The sequence below is a fragment of the Vicia villosa genome, linkage group LG6 (genome assembly GCF_029867415.1).
Source record: "Vicia villosa cultivar HV-30 ecotype Madison, WI linkage group LG6, Vvil1.0, whole genome shotgun sequence".
NCBI lineage: Eukaryota > Viridiplantae > Streptophyta > Magnoliopsida > Fabales > Fabaceae > Vicia > Vicia villosa.
Window position 1 is genome coordinate 72,853,384 of NC_081185.1, and position 25,172 is coordinate 72,878,555.

The window sequence follows — 25,172 nt, forward strand, 5'->3', positions numbered from 1 at the left end:
TTAAAGTTTTTGGTTGATATGTGACGTTTCCTTCTCTTATGATCCTGGAGCATTGGTTCCGTTGATGCTCTCTACTCTCCCAAACTCTCCATCAGTTCAGCTTGGTGGGAACTCTCCCAAACTCTCCAACAGTTCAGCTTGGTGGGAAGGCAGGAGCTTCATGCATTGCATGAAAGAGGGGAAAGGGGGTCTAACCTGATACTTTTCTTTTTTAGGTTGTGATTTGTAGGCAATATGTTTAGCTTCTACTTTACTTTACTAGCAATTTGTTTCTACTTTCCTACAACATGGTTACATAACTAATTTTATTTCTTTAATAACTTTAGTACTATGTCCTTAATTTTTAGTTTAGAAAATTAACTCCTGCTTAATCATTTAAGCATTTATTTTATTCTTTAAATTTTAATGTTCATTTGTTTATACAGCATGATATTTGCTTCCAACTAACAATAACTTCTATTTTATTTTAAAGAGAGAAAAATCAGGGTTAATTTGGTATTGAGTCAAACACACTTCAAAGTTCGAACACATAATTGACCACTAAGTTTTTATTCCAGTTTTTCATAACTCTGGAGTTCTTTTTAGTTTCTTTGCCTCTAAAATAAGTACTTGCACACACTTCAAATACATTCTGGAAATTACAAACATGTTCGCCAAGGAAACTCTCTAACTGAGATTTTGAAACTTCAGGATTGTTTTGGATCTAAAGATCCCGCATTAAATCCAACTGATCCAAGATAGTAAACTGAATTAATTTAACCAGACAAAACTCTCTAGATAACTACTATTTTATACATTCACAGAATTTTAACCAGAAACCCCTACTAATTTAAATTCCAAACCAATTAAAACATAAGGCATCAATAACATATTGCTTATATTTGATTTAACCATTTTCTTGATTTGAAGTTTGATTCAACCTAATGAACCATTGATTTCATCATTTAGCCAACTTTTTAATGATTTGGCTATAATCTATCACCAACTATTTCAACTTCCTCCACACATTCACAAAAGATAACGAAGTTTTTGTGCAGAAAAAAGTAAGCAAGGTGCAATTTTATACAGCTTTGGTCTTTTGACCAGATATCACAATTCTGTAAAATTCGTAGACTACATAAGTTATTACATATGGAAGATAGCACCAAGTTCACGAAAGAAGAGAGACCAGAGAAACAAACTCCAAAGTGACCCGGCCCTTGGACCTTGTGTTGATGACAAAATGCTCCGGGTATTTCCTTAATAGCATGAGTAAGCCATACCACGGCTTCCCTTTGGATTCAGGACCAGGCCACTCCTCTGATGTAAGATATCTTCTTACTCTACCATGGTGCCAAACACTGCTATACTTATCCACCAACTAACAAAAAAAACAAAGCAACATTCAGAGATTAAACAAAGGACAAAACTTAAGTACAGTCCTGTAAAAACATGACATGACAAATGTACCGGCTCTCTCTATCTCTCGAACATCAACAATAACAGTTGCAAAAGGTGCAAAAAAACTGTTAACAAAAAGTGTAAAGGGCAGTTTTATCAGGTTTGAAGGAAACTTCTATTACTTTGAGAAGTGTTTGACTTATATTTCCACAGACCAAATTTGAATTTCCTTTTATGGATTCCTTAAACAATGTTTTTAGGGTACTTGTTAGCATGATCTTTAAGTTTATTACTATTCAACACATAATCATACCCTCTATTATTTTCAACATCCCCGCCAATGTGGACTGTATGAATTGTAAAAGCATTCATGAAAAAGCATCATAGTACCAGATGAAAAATATTTACAAATGCTTCGATGTGACATCAAAAGCAAACTCCAAAACATCTCATTGTTGCATGAAAATTCTGATATGAAGAAATAAGGATGCTACATTATGATTGATCAATACAGGTCATCTAATCCTATGTCTCTCAAATACTTAGCCAAATGATCCTTTTATATGTTTGGATTCAATTATTTTAGTTATTGATCAATTCGTTTTAAATATGTTCCAAATGTGGAAATTGAACAGTGAATCAATTCAAACTCCAATTATTTAATAATTACAAACACGAAATTTGATTTCTATATCAAATCAATTCAATTTAACTTGGATTAAATCATGTCCGATTTTGGATAAATCCCAAAGACAGCCCAAGAGTAGATGTCGATTAGGGAAACTATTCGATTCAAAATTGTGTAGCTGATACTTTCATGTATAGTTCTGGTAAAAACTAAAAGGGATAACAGAAAACTTTACCAACTCGCCCACACATACAAAATTACAAAAGCAAGTATTGTAATAAATAGTAACTTAAAACAAATAATGGTCAGAACTAACCACAGCATGAAGTTTCTCCATAGGCATCCACTCTCCAGGGCCACAAAGGTCAGAGAGGACATTAGCTACAGATGATACTACATCCTTTTCTTCCAATTGCTGAAGTTGAAGATTATCAGCATCACGATCTACTCGGGACCTGCCTTCTGCCTTCTTATCTGCAAGTATCAAACCATGGTAATTAAGGTTGTTAAACTTAAAGTCAAGATCCAACCTAGGATTGAAGAAAGAAAGAAATATATAGATAGAATGATCATAGTACGGATTTAAATATCTTAATATTCAAAATTGCATAGGCATACTAAAATAACCTCTAAAGCATACTTAAATTTAATCATCCCCACAAATCTAAAATGCACAAGTCTCGCGTAAATCAAAAGTCATAAGTCACAAATAAAGCTTAAGTTAAAATATAACACCCTCATAATATAATAAAAGTTAAAATATAGTTTCTTTATTTCATGTTCATCATAACTTTCATCGGGAATAAATTGTTTTGAATAAATCCATAAAAAAATCATTCATAACAGAAGCCTCAATCACTATTTATGAGTTTCAAAATAGCCAATAATTTTACAACCTATTTTACCTACACATGGATAGAGATTGAATATGGTCTCTCCCCAAGGATCAAACAACAACAGCACCCCTACATGTTCTTCATGCTGTTATATTTTTAGTATAATTCAAACTCATCATTTTTCTAATTTAAACATAGTTTATGCCAAAATATTTACTGATTAACCTATACCTAACTATAAGTAAAATATAGACAACAACATAACAGTAAACATATTTTCCTATTGTATTAGATTAGCAACATGAATCATACATACATAGAGAGAAACATCTAAAGCTTCCTTAATGACCTAGAGGTTTCCTACTTCTTCCTCTACCACTAATTAATGGACTATCCCCCATCTTCTCTATTCTCTATTTGGAGCTTTCGCAGGAATTTTCCATACAAATCAAACTACTTGTGGTGAGATTCTACCATCTCCACCACAATAGGTGCTACAACATTCTTTCTCGAATACTTCCATTCCTAATCTTATCATGTCCTATATGTCCATTCATCCATCGTATCATTCTTATCTTAACAACATTCAGCTTTTTTTCTGCTCGGCTTTTTAGAGTAGCATAATATTTGGTCTCAAATAACATTGCATATCTTATAGCTGAGATTTTAAAGTTTCTCTTAAGCATCAATGATACTTATCTATCAGAAATAATACCAAAAAAGCACACTTCAATCTCATCCACCTTAATTGAAACCTAAAGTGTACAAACATCTCCCACTTTTCCCTGTCATTTTTTATGATAGGTCCAAGATACTTAGTTAATGTGATTTGCTGCATAGTATGGTCTCCAAATCAAAGTCTTATCTATAAACTATAATTAGTGTTCCTTTTGCTAAACTAACACTAAATATATTTCGTCTTCTGTTTCCATTAATGCAAAGCATGTGCTAACAAAGCTTGTCTCCACATCTCTACACTTTCATTTACATCTTCTCTTGATTATCCAATAGATACGTTTAAAATTATATATTTCAATGTAAACACATTTGATTTTATAAGACAGTATGTTAGTAATAAAATAAAAATGGAAAATTCATCACATGCAAGGAAACAATACTCAAACCGCACAACAAACAGTTAATGAGTCAAAAAAGGAGTGCTTGCTAGAAGAAAAGTGGGTAGATGAAAAACGCAAATTTAATTTACCAAATAAAGGCTACTACTCTATACACTGCATTTTTCACTTGACTTCATTCCAACCCAATATTACCCAAATCTATGGGTGATTTTGCATGAGGACTTGTAACATCCGAGAGAGCGAGTTTGCAACAAGTGCAAAAAAGACAGGAAACTTGAATACACATGAACATGAAAATCTATCAATAGATGCAATTGAATGTAACTACAATGCACAGAAAACATTAATATGGCAAGTACCTAGAAACTTGGGGAACCCTCTCTTAAAAGCTAGCTGTCAAGGGGAGAAACCAAGCTACTTAAATACTCCACTAAGCATCCCATACTACTCGATGTGGTACTTATTCACCCCATAATACCAAAGTCCTTATCACATTATATCTGTAATTGAAAAAAAATGCAAATGCTAACGTGTTACCTTATGGCACTTGTTAGTGTGCTAAAAATAGAAACTTGGTATTAGAAATTGTGCATTCGATTTCCAAAAAAGTTTAAAATTGCTCTTTTTGAAGACATAATTTATATTTGTGTATTCTTTAACATGTGCCCTTAGGGCATATATCAGCAAGACCCTTAAAAGAATTATGAAAATCAACATTAAAATGGAAGGAATTTCTAAATTCTATCACTTATCAATCATTAAAGTTATTAATACCAACTGTTCTAGTGAGAAATCAGAACAGCTGTTATAATGAAGATAATAGATACAAGTTAAATAATTCATACTGCATATATATAAATGCTCAAAAAAATATACAAAAGAGCCTTGTTATAGTTATAAAGAATTATAGCAGTCATTGTAACTTGAATCAAAATTTAAACAAGGTTTCAAACCCTATAGTCTGCTATAATTAAGATAAAGTGAAGGCAAAATTGTGAGGGAAACAAACAATATTGCTGAATAACTGAGGAAATGGGGGCAAGAAGGGCTCATCATAAATGATTGAAATTGCCATAATTGTGGTCGCACCCGGGAACGTAACGCAAAATGCTCCACATTTCAGTTTCCATATTCAATCTCGCGCAATTGATAACTCTGAGCCACATTTGACAGCAACGCCATCAAAAGCAACAAGGAGTTGATAGTACTTTAAATAGAAATATTTATGGTCTGTTAAGCACATTAAACAACAACAAAAATAGTAACTCCAGAAGGAAGAAAAAAACTAATTCATCGTCCCTACAGTTGTGATACTCATAGATGCTACCTAGAATCAGGAGGGTGGCGTAGACACTTAAAATGTGAGATTATCAAGTGTAATATAGAAACAATCACACATGGGTCTTGAAACAAGGTGTCAAAATCGGCACATTTAAACCTTTTATGATTTTTTGTTATAATGTGAGTCCTATCAATTCAACCGTTGAATCATATTATATTTACTTGATGATAATGGATATAAATCTTCAGAATTAGACATTCATATCTATCTGATTTAATAGTAGTTATTATTTACTCCCTCATGACTCGTGCAAAAAATGTGATAATCATCTACACCCCAGCTGTGATACTCATAGATCCTACCTAGAATTAGACACACGGTGTCAACACTTAAACTCTGAAATTAACACATGTAATATAGAAAAAAAATTAACACATGCGAGTCTTGACACTATGTGTCAAAACTGGCAATTTGGTATATAAGCACCTTCGTTGTTTATTTTGTTATAATCTATGCTGTCAATTTCTATTGCGGAGCAGCCGACCTCATAACCGGGATTGTGGGGTCACGGATTGCGAGATGGCCGCAATTCTACTACTTTTTATTAAATAATCAACACTATAAATATATTTTATACATATATAAGTCATATGAAATTATTTAATTGAAGTATGATATGATTAGGTTTATTTTAAGGCCCATTAAGTGAAACGCAAACCATAAAACTGACTGATGTCTTCTCTAAATAAATCCTAAAACTGAAAAGTCCTCTTCTCAGAAAGAGCAGCCTCTTAGCCTCTTTTCTCTTGCTGTTGATAGCTGCCACCAAAGAACTGTTGTGCCCCTTTTTCACATTCTTTGTTTCTTCTAGTATTCTATTTCTTCTTTCTTGCTTCTTCATTTCTTCTTGTCATGTGAAGGTACTGGCCGGAAAAATGCGAAATCACAACCAGAATGCTGCCTAAGTATACTGTAGGAGAGCTCCAAAGCCTGAAACAAGTAGCAGGCAACAGCCAAACCGCTGTGTTTGGGGTTGGCCATGGATTGTTCCACGCCACCATACCGATGTCGCGTCACTAAATATCACTTTTGACAACAAAGGTAATGATGTGAATTCAACAAATTCTCCCATTTAATGTCATTATTCTACCCTTTATTAGTTCAAGACAGGTGAAATGTAAAGACCCTCTATAATAAATAATACCATCAAGAGCAGTATAGCAAAGTAATGAGAACAAACATAAAGTGATTTGATATAGTATCAAATAGTTTTCGAATTGTTCCGGTGTAATCAGAACTTTTATTTCAATGTTAGAATAGTTAAATTGGACTCCAAGTTATAGAAAATTAAAATATGCCAAATTTGACGCCTGTGCTAATAAAGACATGCATACATATACACATATAGAGGTGAATTCTAAGGCACTGTGCCGCACATTGTTTGATGAGTTAGTCTATGTAGACCTATGATAGTTGATGTTGGACCATCAGTTTGATGAGTTAGTCTATGTAGACCTATGATAGTTGATGTTGGACCATCACATTCGTGGACCATCTAATTAGACCATAAATCAAAGCGTTGCAAGTCTGATAACTTTCAAAGCGATAATTGGAAGAAAATGACAAAAAAATGAGAATGAGAGTTTTACATAATTTATACTGTCTCTCATTCTAAATATTGTCATATCATATCCCCAGACTTCACTTTCCCACTACTAAAGAACAGCCCAACTGGCAAAATACCAACAAAACAAAAAAAAAAAAAAAAAAAAAAGGAAAAAACTCAATGTGCATAAACAGGGGAACCTAAAAACAGAGGAAATCGCGACAAGACTAGGTTCTCCTGGCACCCAAGACAAAGCTCCAAGCCCAGACTTGTAGTCGGTAATCACAAACCAAAGTCCAGATTTCCATTTGCAGCTCTTCATAGTTGGCATCAGCCGTGGGTAGTGAATTTTTCTCGAGTTAATTTCCTCTACCCTATGGAACATACAAAGGGTTAATTTTGGTGGGTTTTCTCCAGGTTTTGGCCAGGTTATTGATGGATTTTCTGCATCAACTAGGAGTGGTGGATTAACTAACGACCCCACCAAATTTACCTTCTAACATGCAATCCTATCACAATGCCAGCAACACAAGTTCTGAGCTGGAATCAGGATCGGTCAAGCTTGCATAATACATACAGTGGCATATTTTACAATCTGCCTTATGATTTTGACATCTATGGTCTACACGCTCACCACTGGCTGTTATATACCACTTTGTTAATTATGTAAAGTCTCTAGCAATAAGTGGCCTATAGGCATAACTATCTCAGACTATAGTGCCTACTATAGTGTAGACCAAAGTATGCTTACATTTAATAATATTCAATTCAAGCTTTTAAGTAAAGGACTACTGCCACATTTGCTACATTTGACCGCAATTCTTTCTCCGTGATATCAAGGAGTGTGATGCAAACAGTTAAAACCTTGATTGAAGTGAAACAATATTCTCATATCACAGAAAGATGGCCATATCATGTTCCCCATAACAATAAATAGACATAAGGGAACTTAAAGCTAACAAGAGATAAAATGAGCTTTAGATATGACATAAAAACTAAATATCCAACTAGAAGACAACTTGAACTAATCATCTTAGGTCATCTTGCGATTGGGCTATAGGCAATGTAGTCAAACACTAGATTTTAAGTAGGATCTGATGCATAAAAATATATAATACATAAACAAATTACCATAAATCAAAACATTAAACTAAGTTAATTAATAATTTTGAGACCCGCTTGAAGCCATTAAATCATAGAGACCACACAATTAAGCTTATCAAAGAGAAAAGGAAGAAATAGAGTCGTGGTGAAGAGGAGGAGAAGAGGGGTTTGCAGAATGAGGAGAGACCGAGCATCGTTAGGGCTTTCTGTTTGTGTCCTGATAGTGAGGAGGGAGAGAGAAATCACGTGTTTTATTGGTTTTAAAGAAAAACATGACCCGTTTTTAGCAAGGCCCGACAAAACGGGTGGCCGAACATGGAAACCTTATATATCCTGCTCAAAACACTCTGTCTTGACTATGAAAAGCAATATTGGCAATCTTGCTCTGATCATACGTGTCAACACTAGATTTTGGCTACGTTGGCTATAAGAGGTTATATTTACTCAATCATCAGCTTATCCCTAGCATATTAACAATATAAGCCTTGGAGTAATAAAAAATGCAAGGAATCACATAAGCTAAATGCGAAGCTCATTAATGGCTTTAAATGGTGAAAACTGCCAGAAGATAACAATGATGATGTTGTAAATTCATAGTTTCTATACCAGCAGATGCATATGCTAAACTTGATACTCCATTCTATATTTATTGGTGTGTAGTCCAAATATCACATGAGAAGGATGAAGACTTTGTGGGTTTAACATTGTGCAAGTATGATTTTTATGAGACAGTCTTCAAGGGAATCTCAAGTTTTGAGATCCTGTCAGTCCTCTCAGCAATAGCCAGCCACATCTATGATCTTGAGAAAAAACTATAAAGAATTACCATAAGTGTTGTTCATACAACCTTGCTCTAAAATGTTCTATAATTTTATTATTAGAAATATTGGTGTTAGATGATAGTACAGTCCATTGACGCTGATTGATCCATATATTGAAGTTCATTGGAAAACAAAAGGATCGTTCTGAAAATTGAAGTTCAAAAGACTCTCATTCCCTTGACTAACACGCTCTCCTTAAAATTTACCAACTCAGTTGTAAAACCAAAGATAGTCCTCATCACAAAAGACAGCCCGGAAGGACTGATGCTTCACAAAATGCCAGGACAACTTATCAATGTACTAAATGATTTGAATCTAATCCACATCATTTTTCTAGTTTTGCTATAAAGAACCTACCAACTGATTCAATGATCTACCTACCTCACCATCGACTGCAAAGAGAATCTCATGTTCCGTGGTATCCTTATAGCTCCCTAATTAATAGCAATTACAACTATGATCTTAGAAACAAATGATAAAGAACTATGTAAGTGTAGGTAAGACCCTGCTTTTACAAATTCTATACTTTCATTAAAAACTTGGTTTTAGAGGCTTGAGACAATAGAGCCCAATGACATTGGTTGATCCATCAAGTGAACCCTTTCAGATCATAACACTCCCTCTCCAAACCCCATGGATAAGAATGCACAGCACCTATATAAAACCTCCTAGAAATATTGCAACCCAATAGAAAAGCCACAGCAACCAGTAACACTCAAACCAGCCACAAACAGATACAATAGCCACTACAGAAGATAAAGCTATGTAACCTAACAAAACCAATCATCCTCAGACAAAACACAATTTTAAAAATATGCTTCTAGCAAACCAAAAATCCTAACAGAAACAACATTCTAGCAAACTACAAAACCCCAAACAAAAAATAAAACCCTAGCTGCCAGCATATAAACGACCAGTTAAATATACAAGGCCCCAACACACCCTCACTACAAAGCAGGGCACACACACAATTGAAACCTCCTTCAGCTAACTGCATAAAACATTAAAACCAGCCTTCACAAAGGAACAACATTACATAGCCTTTTCCCACATCAATAAAGAGACACAACAGAAAAATTGCATAATCATAACTATTGTAAAATAAAATTCCTTCAATCCAAGTATCTGCTGTGAAATTTATTCAAATTGAGTCTAAAATCTAAATCACAGAACATTCACAGCAATATAAAAAAAATTCTCAACATAGACTAACCAATCGGTCCAGGCAGAGAAGCCTTGCCCCCAGAACCAACTCCACCACCATACCCGTAACCATCATAAGCCTCCCTCCTGTTAACCTTCTTCCCACTACTCCCACCACCAACACCAACACCACCAACATCCACATCAGCATCATCATCCATCTCATACTCATCCTCATAATACTCCCTCCTCCCTTTCTTCACCATCGCGCCACCCGACCCTGCCGGATGTCCATAACCATAATGCGGCTGAACAGGCAGAGCAGGAGCAGGAGGAGGACCAGGAGCAGGAGGAGCAACACCTGCAGAATGATGATTATGATTCGCATAATGCCGAGGACCGACACTCCCCCCGCCGCCGAGTATACTCCTTACCGGAAGCAAAAAGTAAAACTCCTTATCACCGATCTGAAGAAGATCCTGAGAATCAAGCTTAACAGGAGGATTCCCAGGGAGATGAAGAACACCTTCAACTAAACACCCGTTCTTCCCAAGCACTTCCAAAGCAAAACGACGCCGCGTGAAGTCGTAGAAGATACGAGCGTGATGACGTGAAATGTTCATTCCACCACCGAGACTTGAAAGGTCGACATCGACGGTGGATTTCTTGGAGTTACGACCGAGGATTATGGAGTAGGTTTGCATATAGTATTCGAAGTCTTCGCCTTGAAGTTTGGCGAAACCGGCTTCCACGTCACCGCCGCCGGTGCTTGCGGTTCCCATCGCGAATTGCAGAGAGGAAACGGAGAGAAAGAAAGAGGGGTTTGTGAAAGTGTGAGATGGAGAAGGAGAAGAATGGGAATTATTACTCTTTCGCTCGTCAAATGAAACGTTCCCCAAAAATAATAAAGTATTCAAAATATTAATTTTTTTATTATTATATCTTTTATTATTTACTAGCGTTCAAACGGGCACTCTCGTGCCCGTTTGTCCGCTTTTTTAATGCGCACAACGTCAAAATTTAAATGAATATTTTTTGGGTAAACTTTGTGATATGCAATCTCTCTCTTTCTCTCTCTCTCACTCTCCCTCTCCCTCTATATGCGAAGATTATAGTCAATATGGACGCGAGAAAGGTTATCGACGCAATTTTACGGAAGGATAACAAAGATTTCTATGACTCGGCATTGATTCGGCAGATTTCTCTGTCTCTCTCAGTCTCCCTCTATCCCTCTATCTCTATCTCTATCTCTCTCACTCACTCTCCTTCTCCCTCAATCCTTCTCTCTCTCTCTCCCTCTCTCTATCTCTCTCCATTTATCTTTATCTCTGTCTCTCCCTCTATCTCTCTCTCTCTCTCTCACGCGCGCTCTGTCTCTCTCACTCTCCCTCTCTCCCTCCCTCTATCTCTCTCCCTCTATTGCTATCTCTGTCCCTCCCTCTATCTCTCTCTCTCTCACTCACTCTCCCTCCCTCTCCATCTTCCTCCCTCCATCCTTCTCTCTCTCTCTCCCTCCCTCCCTCTGTCCTTCTCTCTCTATCTCTCTTCGTTTATCCATTTTCTTAGTGTGTAGAAAAAAATATTTTGTATTTATTTTTTATTTTAATTTACTAATATGAGTTTCATCAAAGTCTTTGTCTCAATTTCATGTTATTTTTATTGGTTTTAGATGTACTCATGCTCTAATGACACGTGCATATATAGACTTCGAAGGAAGTGAGTGTAATTTCCTTTCAATTATATAATCAAATATTTTATTTTAATACATGCTATAATACCTAATAACATATTATTATTATTATTATTATGTAAATGTTAATATAACTTAAAACATAAATATTTAGAAAATAGGAACAACAAATATAAATGATAAAACATCTAATACAAACTAAAATATTGTCTCTTCATCAAATCTTTTTAGGGTATGTTTGGATATCACGAAATGAACGGAGCGGAATGGAATGGAGCGGAGTGAGATGGAGCGGAGTGGAACGGAGCGGAACAAATGTACCATTCCATTGTTTGGAAATTTTAGAACGAAATAAGACAAGTTATTCATTCCGCCCAAATCGGAGGGGAAGGAATATGGTGGTAAGTGATGGAATGGAATGGAATCCATACCACTCATTTCCGCTCCGCTCCATCCGTTTTTAAATTATTCAAACAACGGAATATCATTTTATTCCATTCCATTCCGCTCCGCTCCATCCGTTTTTAAATTATCCAAACAACGGAATATCATTTTATTGTATATCAAATATTAATATTTACTAGTAAGAAACCCGTGCTATCGCACGGGTCCCGTCTGAATTTACATCACATGCTTACCAAACCATCATTTGTAAAGTTTAAATTTATTCTTCAATTGATTAACATTGACATTATTATAAATATATGCTAATAATATGCACCAACTCTTAAGCATTGATTCGTATTTACAATAATATTTAAAACAACAGCAACAGAAATATTTAAAAGATGGATATTAAAATGAACCGTATAGATACGTTTACATCTACCCGTGAATTTAGATGAGTTAACAAAACTCAGTTGAATTCAAATGAATTAATAGTAAAATTAAAAATTTGAATATAATCATTTATCCAATTCAAATAACACTATTTTATAGATATTAGATAATTTTTCCAAACCTAAAATTTTTAACAGTTTCCCGTCAAATACCAGTTATAAATCCTTCAAATTTGATATTGTAATAAAAAAGATATTCAAATAATTGTTTTATTAAACTAATTTAGATATTAAAAAAAAGTTTATGGCTTATATTGAAAATTTAAATACCTATTATTACTCATTATACCCACCTATCACACAAATAAAATCTAATAATTACTTATTATTAGCGTTAAAAAAAAACAAAAATTACAAAAATTATTAAAAAAAATTAAAAAAACGTAATAATTACTTATTAATTTTATGATAATATTATACACATTGTTTAGTATACTTAGTTTATTATTTTTAATGTACAATGATAACCATAATATTAAGAAGTCGATAAATAATTTTAAATAGTAATTGTAAGTTCAAAATAAATAATTAAACTTTGAATAAATAGTTTTCAAAATTAATATTTTTACTTTCAAAATGACTATCTTGAAAAAGTAAACTATTATTTTCTTGTTTTTATGTTAAAATTATTAAATAGTTATTCGTTTTAAATTTACAGTAGTTATCACACCAAAAAAACTAAAAAAGATATTGAAATAATTGTTTTATTAACCTAATTTGGATATTAAAATAAGTTTTATGACTTGTATTTAAAATTTAAATAATTATTGTTGTTCATTATTACCCACCTATCACATAGATAAAAATATACTAATGATTTATTATTACAGTTAAAAAAATAAAAAAATCATAATAAATATTAAAAAAAAATCAAAAATCATAATAAATATGAAAAAAATTCTAAAACTGTAATAATTACCAAATAAAATCCTACTATACTATTATACATATTGTTTAGTAACATTATTATATGTTTTTAATGTGCATTAATTATAAATGATAATCATAATATTAAGAAGTTGAATAAATAGTTTTAAATAGTAAATATAATTTTCAAATAAATAATTAAATTCATTAATTAGGGTCATTTTTTATTTACAGGTTTTAAATAAATAGTTTTCAAACCTATAAATAAAAAATGATCATAATTAATGAATTTAATTATTTTCAAAAGTTTTTCTTAATATTGAAAATTTTAATAAATTGTGACTTAAAGGTGAAAGGTTGTGTTGGTTAAAGAGAGATAGGAAATTTGAAGCGGTGGATTGAAAGAAGGAGGAGATGTGGTTGTGGAATAGATTGAGGTAGAGTCTATACCTCACTCTCTATGTGAATTTTGGTGGCTCTATGAGCAGAGTGTTAATTCAATTTTTTATTGAAAGCTTGAAAATAACTATTCATTTTAGCATACGTTTATACGAATATGTCCTTGTAATTTTAAAAAATTAAGCATATCTTAATAAGGGTTTAGTGGGAATTTCAAGCGGTATACCATTTAATAGATAGAAATTATATATTTAAACAAATCATAAGTTATATTATTAAAAATATATTCAATTGTATAGTTAAAGATTATCAAAAAATTAATTTAATTTAACTATAAATATTTAATATAATTATGCTCTTAATTAAGTTACAATTTTCTATGTCTAAGAGACTGTTTGGCCCAACTTTTTATCTAATTCTTTTCTCCTTATATTAATCCAATTAATAGAGATTGAATATTAATCTACTTAGACTAAATAGTTAAAAGGTCACCCAAATAATAAGAAGTAGCCCGTAAAAATACTATTTTTAAAAGTTTATTTATAAAACTTAATTTTGTAATTATTCATATTCTCTTTTATTAAAATAAAATAAAATGATTTTCTTAATAGTGTGAAATCTGTTCAATTTACTCAAATATGATAATGGACAAAATAAATTCAAAATGAAGTAAAAGAACCAACATCATCGATTTCTAAGAAAATGATGTTTCTGCTAACATAAATTTCATGACAGATGAGTATGAAAATTCTAAAATATAAATCTACCAAAGAAAATAAGATATAGCATGTTAATTATGTGGAAATACACACGTTCAAATGCCTCTTCTAAAGATAATAGTAAAATGTTAAAAAAAAAACATAAAAATCAACATATTTAATATATGTTCATAATAACCTTTAACTCCAACATCCCAATTGAGAATCCAAATCAACTTATTTGTCTTTTGGTTTCAACATGTCTCTTTTTCTTCATCAAGATTTACCGGACAACCTTGGCTTTAGTTTTTCTGTTTCTAGCTTTAGAGCTGCTTCAACCTCCTTCAACTTCTCTACGCCCTAAGCAGATCAAATCTATATTTCTTAACAAATACATCAACAAAAAACAGAACCAACTATTAATTTGCAAATCAATAATAAAAAATATGAAAATAAGGGATAAAGATGAAGACAAATTGTAAATTAAAAACCGACGTGTATCCTCCAACAAAGCGTTGCTCCGAATAGTTACCTCAAGAATCAAAATTATCAACATGAATTTATAACAAACTTTTACATCACAGTCATGAAGAGCATCTCCAATTTATACCTCTAAAATATAATAGTGTCTGTTCTAAGTAATTACAACATCCAACCATCCAATTGTATCTATAAATCTGTTTAAAAATGACATACTATGATAGTGCCTCCAATATATCACTTGTATGGTTCATGCACTGTCAGTGCTAAAAACACTATTAATTAGAACTCATGAAAAAACAATGTGAATCAACAATGTGAATCAAATGCAGCTACTATCTCAAAGTCAGATAATATACTTGTATTCAAATAATGACTAATATTAATATTAAACAGAGAGTAATTCTATTTCTAATATTTCTAGCTCTGACTCTCCCTCCTGTCTCTCCCTTCCAAGGTGCATCAGTTCCTGAATTAAAGAAGAAAAATACACAACAAATTAATCAACAACAATAAAACTTAATCATCAATGAAATCATACAAAATAAGCGATTAAGAATGTAACTTATGCAAACAATGTTGATATGAAAATTTTCTTTTCTCATATGTCTTAACTGCAATACAGTAACAAAAATGTCAGAACTAATAGGAAAATAAAACATTAATTTTGTATAAATCGAAATCGATTGATTGAATATCAAATGCCTCCAAGCCATGTGACCTTAATAATAAACTAAAGTGTCGAATCGGTTGCGTTTAATCTAGAGAGCAGAGCAAATCGACTGCGATTAACAGATGAAATGAAAGATGAGAAAATAGATCTATTGATAGATCTGAAAGTGTGAGTCATGCCAATGCTTAAAAACTGCAAGAACAAATATTATTTCACACGAACCGCAAGTTAAGATCGAAACTTGCTACAACAAAAAGATGGAATGATAAAAAAAACTCACATCTTGAAGAATTGAAAATACATGGTTTAGTATATATATAGTGGAATAAAGGTTTAGAAAACTGAAAGGCCAAAGATTTATTGCATTGTTCGGTAGTGGAGATTTTGCTTTTCCAAAAATCCTTAATGGTAGATTATCGATTCCAATAATAAAAGTGGAGATTTTGCTTTTCCAAAAAACCCTAATGGTAGACCATCGTTTATCGTTTCAAATTAATAATGGAATAAAAAAATATAAAATGCAACAAATTATTGGGTGCTGCCACATCACCCGTAATAAATGTCAAATCCATAATATTGAGTTATTTTGCTAAAAGTCTTTTCTACCCATAGAATAAGAAAAGTTTTAGTAGTTTAATCAGAAGGCTTATAATGTAATTTTCAGGTACTTTTGCTTTTATATATTAATAATAGATTTTTAAAGTTCATTTTGAAAGTTTTGAATAGACCATGTCATTTTTTTTCTCATTTTTTTTCTTTAGGACATTTCTTTTTCAATAGGTTTTAATCCAACCTTCTTTTAAACAATAATGAAACATAAGAGAGTTGAAATTAGAAAACAAAATTTAAAGACATCTAAATTATAAATTATAAGTAGAATAATTTTTATAATGTTCTTCTATGAAGACAATTTTTTAATGTGGATTTTCTTTATCTTTCTTCTTCTATTATATAACAATTTTTCCTTATCATGTGTAACATGATTATTTTTTTAAAATATGAACAAAATATAAAATAAATGGTGGAAACACGTTTCTCTATGTTTAATTGATGGTGATTTTAAATATATACACCATTTGGATATAAATAATAATTGTCTTGGTTATTTTAAATGTTCATAAAATTATAAATTATCACCATCATATCCATACAAATACACAAAACATCATAAAATTGACGCAAATATATATAAACCATCTGAAAATATATAAATCATCTATAACTATATATAAAAAGGATACATTATGAATAGTGAAACAACAGAAAATTAAAATTTGAAATTGCAAATTTCCTTTTTAAAAAAATAATTTACTTTTGAAGACATACCCATTTTGATCGAGAGAGCCATGCAACCCTATGCGTTTACAACATTTTCTATGAATAGAAAATTCTTTACCCATTTCCGCATACATTTAAATATAGTGGCAAAAGCAACATCTTTTTAGAGAAAAATTAGAATTCAATGGAAATTATATTAGATTTTAGCAAGAAAAATGGAAGGCTAACTGTAAATAGAGGTGGATATTAATGTGACAGTGTAAAATGAGAATTCATCAATCAGGAAGAATCACCTATGTTTCCAGAAGATGTACAGAAAAACAATGAGAGTGAGAGAAAAATAAAAGAAGAAGATATGGTTTTTCGAACCAGTTGGAATAAAGAAACAGTTTGGTTTGGTAACCATTCAACCAGCGGTTTATTTCCTTCAGCATTTTAAATAACTTACTGATTTGTGTAATAATAAAAAAATAAAAAAATGGGTGAATAAATAAAAGTAGCGTAATACTGATGGTTATGGAAGGGCAATAATGGAAAGAAAAAATGTAACACCCCATAAAATTCTTTATTTAATTTAATTAATTTTTTATTAAATATTAGAATTAAATTTAATTATTTGAGAATATGGATGAAATAAGGCTAATGGGCCAGTGTTACTAGTAGTAGTTGGGGGTGTATCAGTTGCAAAGCCCTTTTTCTAAAATAAAGTTATATTTTCATAAAAATAGAAAAGAGGAGTATTTTGTGAAAAGAGAACCAAAAGGGAGAAGAGAAGATTGAACGTGAAATTGGGAGAAGAGCAAGTGCGAAGAGAAAGAGCATCCAAGAATTCGACATCGAGGTAAGGGGGGATTCTTCTCATTAACCTCTATTATGGGTTGTATGAATGATTCGATGGAATTTGTATGTTAGGATTTCGAATTGGATTATATGTCGGGTTGGGGTTTTGGGGTTTATAGAACTTTGATTCAATTAGGTTGTGAATGATGATTGGTGATGAATAATGATGTTAAACATGATTAGAAGGATGTGTAAACGTGCAATTTATGTCGTATGTGTGGTTTATTTTTCTGAAATTCGTACTGGTATGATTTGAGAGCAATTGGGAAGGATAGAATGCTGTTTTCTGCAGGTTGGGGTTCTGAAATCACCGGTTCGCGCCGCGTGCACAGGGTGGCGCCGCGAACAGGTGGGCTGAATGTCAGGATGTTTTGATACGCACAGGTCGCGCCGCGTACCTGTGTTGGCGCCGCGAAGGCGTAACTTTTTCCTCGCTTCGCGCCGCGTGTAGGTGTTGGCGCCGCGAAGGCGTAACTTTTTCCTCGCTTCGCGCCGCGTGTGGATGTTGGCGCCGCGTGCTGTGCTGTTTGGGATTTTTGTTAAAGTTTAACGTTGTATAACTTTTTAACTGTTAGTCTGTTTGATGTGCCGTTTCGAACATAGTGAGGCTAATTCAGTGATATATGCAATAAAATAGTGGTTGAGTTGTGACTTGAATTTAATTTAAACACTTGATTTAACTGGTTGTGGTGGTTTATATTGTTATTGCATTGGTTGATGATTATGATTATTCAGTTGTTTGGTGTTGATGATTAGCATGCGGTATGTGATGCATGCATTTCATAATCATGTTGTGGGTTGTATCCCTTATGGTGGTGGGACAGCGGTAGCTAATTCCCATTGTGTGGAATTGGTGAGAGAAGTAGCCGAATCTTTATGGTGGTGGATCGGTGAGATGGGTTATCCCATGATTGGTACCACATGCATTTAGTTGCATTGCATTAGGTTGTTGTGTATAATTGTAACATGAATGGAAGTCGTCCAATGTTATAATTTGTGTGTATTTTGGTATGAATGACTGTATTTGATGAATGTTGCTATGCTATCTGAATATAATTGATTTGGGTGAATAATGTATGGATGAAGTTGTATTGTTTATATACCTATAACATTTGTTAATGCGAATGAAACTCACCCTTACTGTTGTTATTTTTCAGATTGAGGAGTAGCTTGTGTACTTGGTGAGGATTAGCTCGTCAAGTAGTTCGTTAGAGTCAGTTGGGTCTGTGTCATGCTCTGGTCGTGTAACACCGGGAACATTATTTTAGAATTGGCTGATAAACTTCTGTTTTGTTTATGGTTTATGGTTGAATTATGAGTCTTCGACTCCAGATGTTTGATTATTCAGTTGTTAAGAATATTCCGCTGTGTTAACATGCTACCTGAATAATTTTTGGTTTATCGTTCCTTTATGGCATGACATGAATATTGTTTATTTTGTTAGTGTTGTAATACCCTTCTTCATGTTTTACTCTGATTTTAATATTAATTTCCGCGGGGTTTAGAAGGGTGTTACAAAAAAGGCTAGTCCAAAAACTTGTATCCTCTTTATATATAGTTATAGATTACTAGTTTCTTTTAATTTTTCAAATTTTTTTCTTAATACTATTTGCTCATAATTTCTTCTACTTTTAATTAGAGCTGTCAAATGGGCCGGCCCGGCGCAGCCCCCTTCGGCCCGGTGGGCCAACATGTTTTAATGGGCCACATAAAATGAGCTCGGCCCATTTTTCAAAGGCCCGTGCAGTCCGATTGGTCAGCCTGGCCCGTATTTCAATATTATAATTTTAATTTTACAAAAAGAATGTAATTGATAAATGCAATACAATATAAGTAGAGAGTCATTATAAACGTATATAAGTGATGTTTAAAATATTTATCCATAAATATATATATGAATACCCACAAAATCATCCATGTAAAAGTATAAAGTAACTTAATATTATCACCAATACTTATCAAATTTTCCCTCCATCTCACAATCATTTCTTTGATCACATCATCTTGAAAATATATCTAGATCCTCTTTAACTTTTCTTTATGACTTAAAAACACATTTATGAAATCATATCTTATCTCAATCTTTTTTCCCCAAAATTTACCAAAATCTTTTTTTGATGGGCCAGCCCGAAGCCCGCTTGGCCCGGCCCAGCTCATAAAAAACATAGGCCCGGTGGGCTGGCCCAAAAAGACAGGGTCGTGTTTTTTAAGGTATTTTGCGGTCTGGCCCGCGCTAAACTACGAGCCCATTTTGACAACTCTCCTTTTAATATAATAAAGTAACATTTTATCAATTTTACTTAATTATCCTAATTAAAACATATAAAGAGTTTTTTTCTGAGCAAAACTAACTTTTCTAGATTACATGTATAATATTACGTCTAGTTCATAGATTGATCGCCTTCTTTGAGGGCTAAAGCTTCTGCTTCAAGAACAGAAAGGTTACTTGGATCTCATGTCACTCCTGCGGCAATAAAATTGCCGAGTTCATCTTTAAGGCACCATCCTCTATTTGTCGCGCTTCTATTCTTATTAAAACCCGTGTCCAAATTACACTTGATCCATCTGCGAGGAGGCGTTTTCCAACTTAGAATATGTTGATTATCATTGTTACTATCATGAACTCGTTGCGCCCGAAAACCAATCTCGTCAATTATGATAAGCAAGCCAACCAAGTCTAGAACCATTTTCATGCTCATTATTCCAAATAAGAGCCTTTTTTAGTACCCCTTAAATGTCATTTCAACTTTATGATCATTACTTATCCTAATTAATTAACCTAATTAAACATTGCATTTACTTTTATAGCCAAAATACAATGTTTTAACGTGTAGCAGATCAAAAGTTAGAGCTTTGTATTGGAAACATGCTACTCTTTCTCATTCCTTTACAGCCTAATCAATTATTTATTAAAGGCAAGGCAATTCAATTCATGTTCTTCTTATTCCATCGTAGAGAAGCTTTTCTTTTCAGCTTCCACTCCGCCTCAACTACACCATATTCCGTCCATCGGTCTTCTACTGTCATCTCTAAACACTCTTCATCCACCAGTGACCCTCCTTGATTCTCCCATAATAACCAATTTTCGTCCACTGGTGACTGCATTGGTGTGGTAGAGTTTCAAATTGAAAAGAAGAAAAGGTTTTTTTTTTTTATTTTCTTCATCTATGAATATCATAATTTTTTACAAAATCAAAAATTGAATGGTATATAGTTTTTCAAATCGGTTTAGGTTGATTACAATCTCTTCCTTTTCATTTGTTCATCCATAAATGAATTTGTGTGTCTGGGTTGGTTTCAAATTGGAAAGGAGAAAAGGTAAGATTTTTTTTTTTATTTTCTTCATCTATCAATCTCATCCTTCTTTACAAAATTGAAAATTAAATAATATATATTTGCAAATGGATTTTGATTTAATGGGTTGCTTTTAGTTTCTGTTGATTAAGATTATGAATCCATTCCTTTTCAATTCCAATTATTTTGTTCATACATTAATCGCTTAAGTTTTTTAGAAGATATATGATTTTTTACAAAATATAATTTATGCAACATTACAATATTTCTATTTGATTTAAGGTCTGATTCGGTTCATTTGATTATCATCGCTGCTTTTAGTCCATTCAATTTGGTTTCACCGTTTGCTTGAATTCGCAAGTATGTTTCAATTCTGCTTGAATCATGGTAAACAAACAAATCATTATTGATCTTTTATTTTTTTTGTTTGTGTTTGCAAGACTAGTGCGAATATTCTTCTCCAACACAACAACAAGTCTAAATCGGTCCGTTTCAAAGGTTTTTTTAAGTTTCTTTTTTAATCAAATATCTAAATCACTTTGTATCCTCCGTATCTATTATAGTCTAATATAATTTTGAAATAAATAAATAGGTTTCTGTGCAAGGCTGCAATAATATAAGAAGACAGACAAGTTGATCAAAAAAGGATCCAAGAAGATTAGCAACAGTTACAATAGTTGAAGAAACAAAGTTTATTTTGATACATTGTTTATGATTATACGTGTATTAATCATTATACGTGTATTAATTTTTATATAACTGAAAATAAACATTGTTTTTATAATTATTATGAATTATTAAAATAACTTATAACATATCTATTGAACTATTTTTTTTAGAGTACTTTTATTGATATCCAAAAACAATATCTCTAAATCTTCTTCAGCCTAATAATACTACCTCAACATCAATAATATTTCTCCTTCGACATAATTTTCAAGTTAAATTTCTCACTCCTCATTATACCTTTTTTATGGTTATATCTGTTTCTTTTTCTTTTCTTTGTTCTATTAAGTGAGGTGTTTTATAACACTTGGCAAGAGTGTAATCTAATCCTTTTGATATGTCAGTGTAATCTTAATCTTAATCACTGAAAGTGCAATCTAGACTAACCATACAGACGGTTATCATGAAATTATTGCTATAGTTGAAGAAAGAAATAAAAAAGCAGTGGAACTACTTTCATATAAGTTTGATGCTGGTTAGTTAAATTATAATGAAGAGCTTATTGAAATTAAACTGAAAAACGACTTATGAACATGTTGCAGGTTAATTTCATAACTTCTTTCTTGCATGCACACTAGTGCCTATGCCATACATTGGTCCTTGTTAGGACTTCACAATCCAATCCAAATGCACCCTAATCATATCTAGTTTGAAAAGGTAAAACAGGTAGAAGACAATCTTTCAAACTAAGCAGCCATTGTTCATAAAAATAAAAAAGATAGTAACATGCATTTTTCGAGCTCTGGTTTTTGGAAAATGAATGAGTTACATATAGCACTCATCTAATTTGCTTTTTTGGAGCTGAAAAGCTGGATTGATCCAGGCTCCACAGCTGCACTGCAAGCCAGCCCAGTTGAAGTAACCTAAACGAGCTTTACAACCCATACACACAAGCTTCTCCTCCACTTGACCTTCTTGTACTTCAAAGTCAATCAAAAAGAGTCAAAGTCAATCTATAGAGCACGAACACTAGAAACACGACACTGATATGTTGACACCGATAATAAATTGAAAAAATGAATAAATTAAATGTAATCACAAGTGTCGGTATCGGTTTCTGACAACGATACTGACACGTACACACCTTTTTTCAGAGGGGTCGGTGCTACATAGAAGTCAATCCATACTATGCTATTTACAGTATGTATGAGGGAAATTTACAAGTACCTGGTTGCATCCACTTCATGGGCTCAACAAATATTGAGGTGCAATCAGCTGGTTGTTTTTTATTATCCCAGGATTCGCTGTTTCTCTTACTCCACTTGAAGCTTGATTCTCCTTTTCCACGCTCATGGGGAACTATAATATCCTCCGAAGCAACAATTCTTCTGCATTTCTTACACCGGTATATAAGTTGAGATTTGGTTGCAGTTTCTGACTCAGAGATACTAGTTTCAGCCATTTGATCCTTCTGCAATTCTCCTCTGATTCTTATGCTTGATGCACTGTGAATTTAAATCAAATGAGATATGAGAATAGTGAAAAAGATTGGCATGTCTCCTGAATCCTGATAAAATATAAAATAATTGTCTAACAGTGATTCATCTACACGTCGACTAGATTTCTATTGCGGTGAATTTGAAGTTCAGAACAAACTTCGTTATAAATCCACAGTTCATATAAGTTTCTCAGATTGTAGTGGCATTATAGTACTTATGCCCTAATTAATCGCAAATCATATACATCAAAAATGGTTAAGCAGTATTTGAGACAGAGGGGCTATCCTAATATATTTTCAAATGTAAGGAGATTAAGCTAAAATGCTAAGCAGCATTTGATGTAAAAACTAAAAAGTATTCACAAGCAATAGAAGCCTTGATTAAACTACCTCCTTACATGCATACTTTTGTACATTCTTTCACTCACAAAGATGACAAATTGACAATTCATGCCCTCTACTTATTATGCCAAAACTACGTACTCTCCAACGTACATATCTCGGTGGATTAATACTTCACATGCTGAGTATACGTCAAGATCAAAACATCAAATCCTTATATATTGCCAAAACTACTGTTTTGGTGTTTGGCCCTTCACAAGAATCACAACATTCAACTAGGTGATGATGATAAAAGGGATAAAGCAATTCTGTATTTATTATCGGTTCAAGTTGGAGAAATAGTGATACAAAGAAACTACATACTTATACCAAAACCGGATGACAATTATAAAATTACACTTTCAACAATCATTCTGAGTTTAGATGCACAATTTCACATCCAAGGTAGCACGCAATTGCAAAATGAGGTGCACAAGACCATCCAACTTTAGTTGTCACGTTCGGATTGCAATATAAACCAAAATAGAATCTGGGCTCATTACAACAAGAACTGAACAAATAAGAAAATGGAAGCCCACCAAACTAAACAGGAATAATAATAAAACCTTTTGATATACAAAATCCATGGAACTGAAGCTAATGTAAGCTTCTAATGAATAGCTATGAAGCACATAGACCTCTATAGGATTAGGCGTGTCGCGGTATCCGACACTACACATGTCAGAAAAGTCAGATAACTGGCATTAAAAACATAATTCCAAGAGAATGTTGTGTGTTGTTAGCATTATTCCAAATAGTTATGTCGGTAGATAAACTCAAATAAATCAATAGAAACCGTCGCTTAAGTAGTAAATTGTTAGGCATAATGAAAAATGCATTCACAACAAAAATTGGCATTTTATCAAACAGTTAGTAAGCAACCAGGTTAGATGAACACAAACGTGCGTTCAAGCTAACCAGGTTATGAAACAGTAATAGTAAGACTAAACAGAAAGAGGGAGAATGGTTTACCGGGAGAAATAAGGCACCGGCTGAGAGAACTTTCCCTTTCGGCGTAAGCGTCGAATTTAAGAATCAATGATGAGATTAGCGGGAGCATAAGGTTAGCAAAATCAGAGGGGCATTTATGTATTTTTGTCTCTTTATGTTCTATTTAATAATTTAATAATTTACTTTTAGCAATTTTTAAATAAATAAAAAACTGTTTTTGGGTTTTCTTTTCATAATAATAAATATAAAAAAATTGTTGTGCCAAAAAAATATAATAAAAGAATTGTTAAGGAATAAGTTATTATAGACGATTATTTATAGAATTTCCTCAAAATAATTTTTTTTAAGTGGTTTATAGATTTTGCAACTACCATCTTCACCTTCAACAAAAATATTTTTAATTATATCTATTCAATATTTGGCCAACTTTTTAACTGGATCGTTAATGGAAATCAGATTCCCTTAACTCTAAAACCATTTATCATGATATATTTGTGTAGAATAAGTGAAGCTCGGTCAATCGAATGTGATTTGTGAATATCTTTCGTATGGCTAATAATGATCTCTTTCTTCGAGTTTGGTCATTATTGTCATTCATCGTTTTGTCTCATTGTCTGATGTGACTGTTAATGATCTTGTTTCTTTTTTATGAGTATGGTCGTTAAGGTTATTAACGATGTTGTCTTCTTGTATTTGAGCTATTTCGGAAATACTAGTGCATAGTTCCTCAAGCACGAGG

At 32.7% G+C, this 25,172-nt stretch overlaps 2 protein-coding genes and 1 long non-coding RNA gene across 3 annotated transcripts; 1 reads left to right on the top strand and 2 right to left on the bottom strand.

The window, feature by feature from the left end:
* Positions 1-986: 986 nt before the first annotated feature.
* LOC131609224 (FHA domain-containing protein FHA2-like) lies at positions 987-10,763 on the bottom strand. Its single transcript, XM_058880895.1, has 3 exons — positions 9,950-10,763; positions 2,325-2,482; positions 987-1,360 (listed from the first exon to the last, which is right to left on the bottom strand). Exons 1-3 carry the CDS (start codon positions 10,659-10,661, stop codon positions 1,151-1,153), a joined length of 1,080 nt encoding a protein of 359 aa, XP_058736878.1. The 5' UTR covers positions 10,662-10,763; the 3' UTR covers positions 987-1,150.
* Positions 10,764-20,466: 9,703 nt separating this feature from the next.
* Positions 20,467-21,742, top strand: LOC131611647 (uncharacterized). The gene is made up of 3 exons (XR_009287068.1): positions 20,467-20,784; positions 21,378-21,435; positions 21,530-21,742. It is a non-coding gene; the product is annotated as an uncharacterized LOC131611647 (long non-coding RNA).
* Positions 21,743-22,171: 429 nt separating this feature from the next.
* On the bottom strand, positions 22,172-24,559 carry LOC131611646 (probable inactive dual specificity protein phosphatase-like At4g18593). Its single transcript, XM_058883577.1, has 3 exons — positions 24,455-24,559; positions 22,831-23,108; positions 22,172-22,583 (listed from the first exon to the last, which is right to left on the bottom strand). The coding sequence occupies exons 2-3, from the start codon at positions 23,063-23,065 to the stop codon at positions 22,429-22,431; spliced, it is 390 nt and encodes a 129-aa protein (XP_058739560.1). The 5' UTR covers positions 23,066-23,108; positions 24,455-24,559; the 3' UTR covers positions 22,172-22,428.
* Between the last annotated feature and the right edge of the window lie 613 nt (positions 24,560-25,172).

Bases quoted from the DNA above. Each gene is read 5' to 3' on its own strand.
- LOC131611646 (XM_058883577.1), bottom strand. From the start codon at position 23,065: ATGGCTGAAACTAGTATCTCTGAGTCAGAAACTGCAACCAAATCTCAA. The intron at 22,584-22,830 runs GTACTTGTAAAT...TTGACTTTGAAG, and splicing joins CATGAAGTGGATGCAACCAG to TACAAGAAGGTCAAGTGGAG.
- LOC131609224 (XM_058880895.1), bottom strand. From the start codon at position 10,661: ATGGGAACCGCAAGCACCGGCGGCGGTGACGTGGAAGCCGGTTTCGCC. The intron at 2,483-9,949 runs GTTAGTCTATGT...TGATACTTGCAG, and splicing joins TTCTCTGCCTGGACCGATTG to ATAAGAAGGCAGAAGGCAGG. The intron at 1,361-2,324 runs GTTAGTTCTGAC...TTTTTTTGTTAG, and splicing joins TGGAGAAACTTCATGCTGTG to TTGGTGGATAAGTATAGCAG.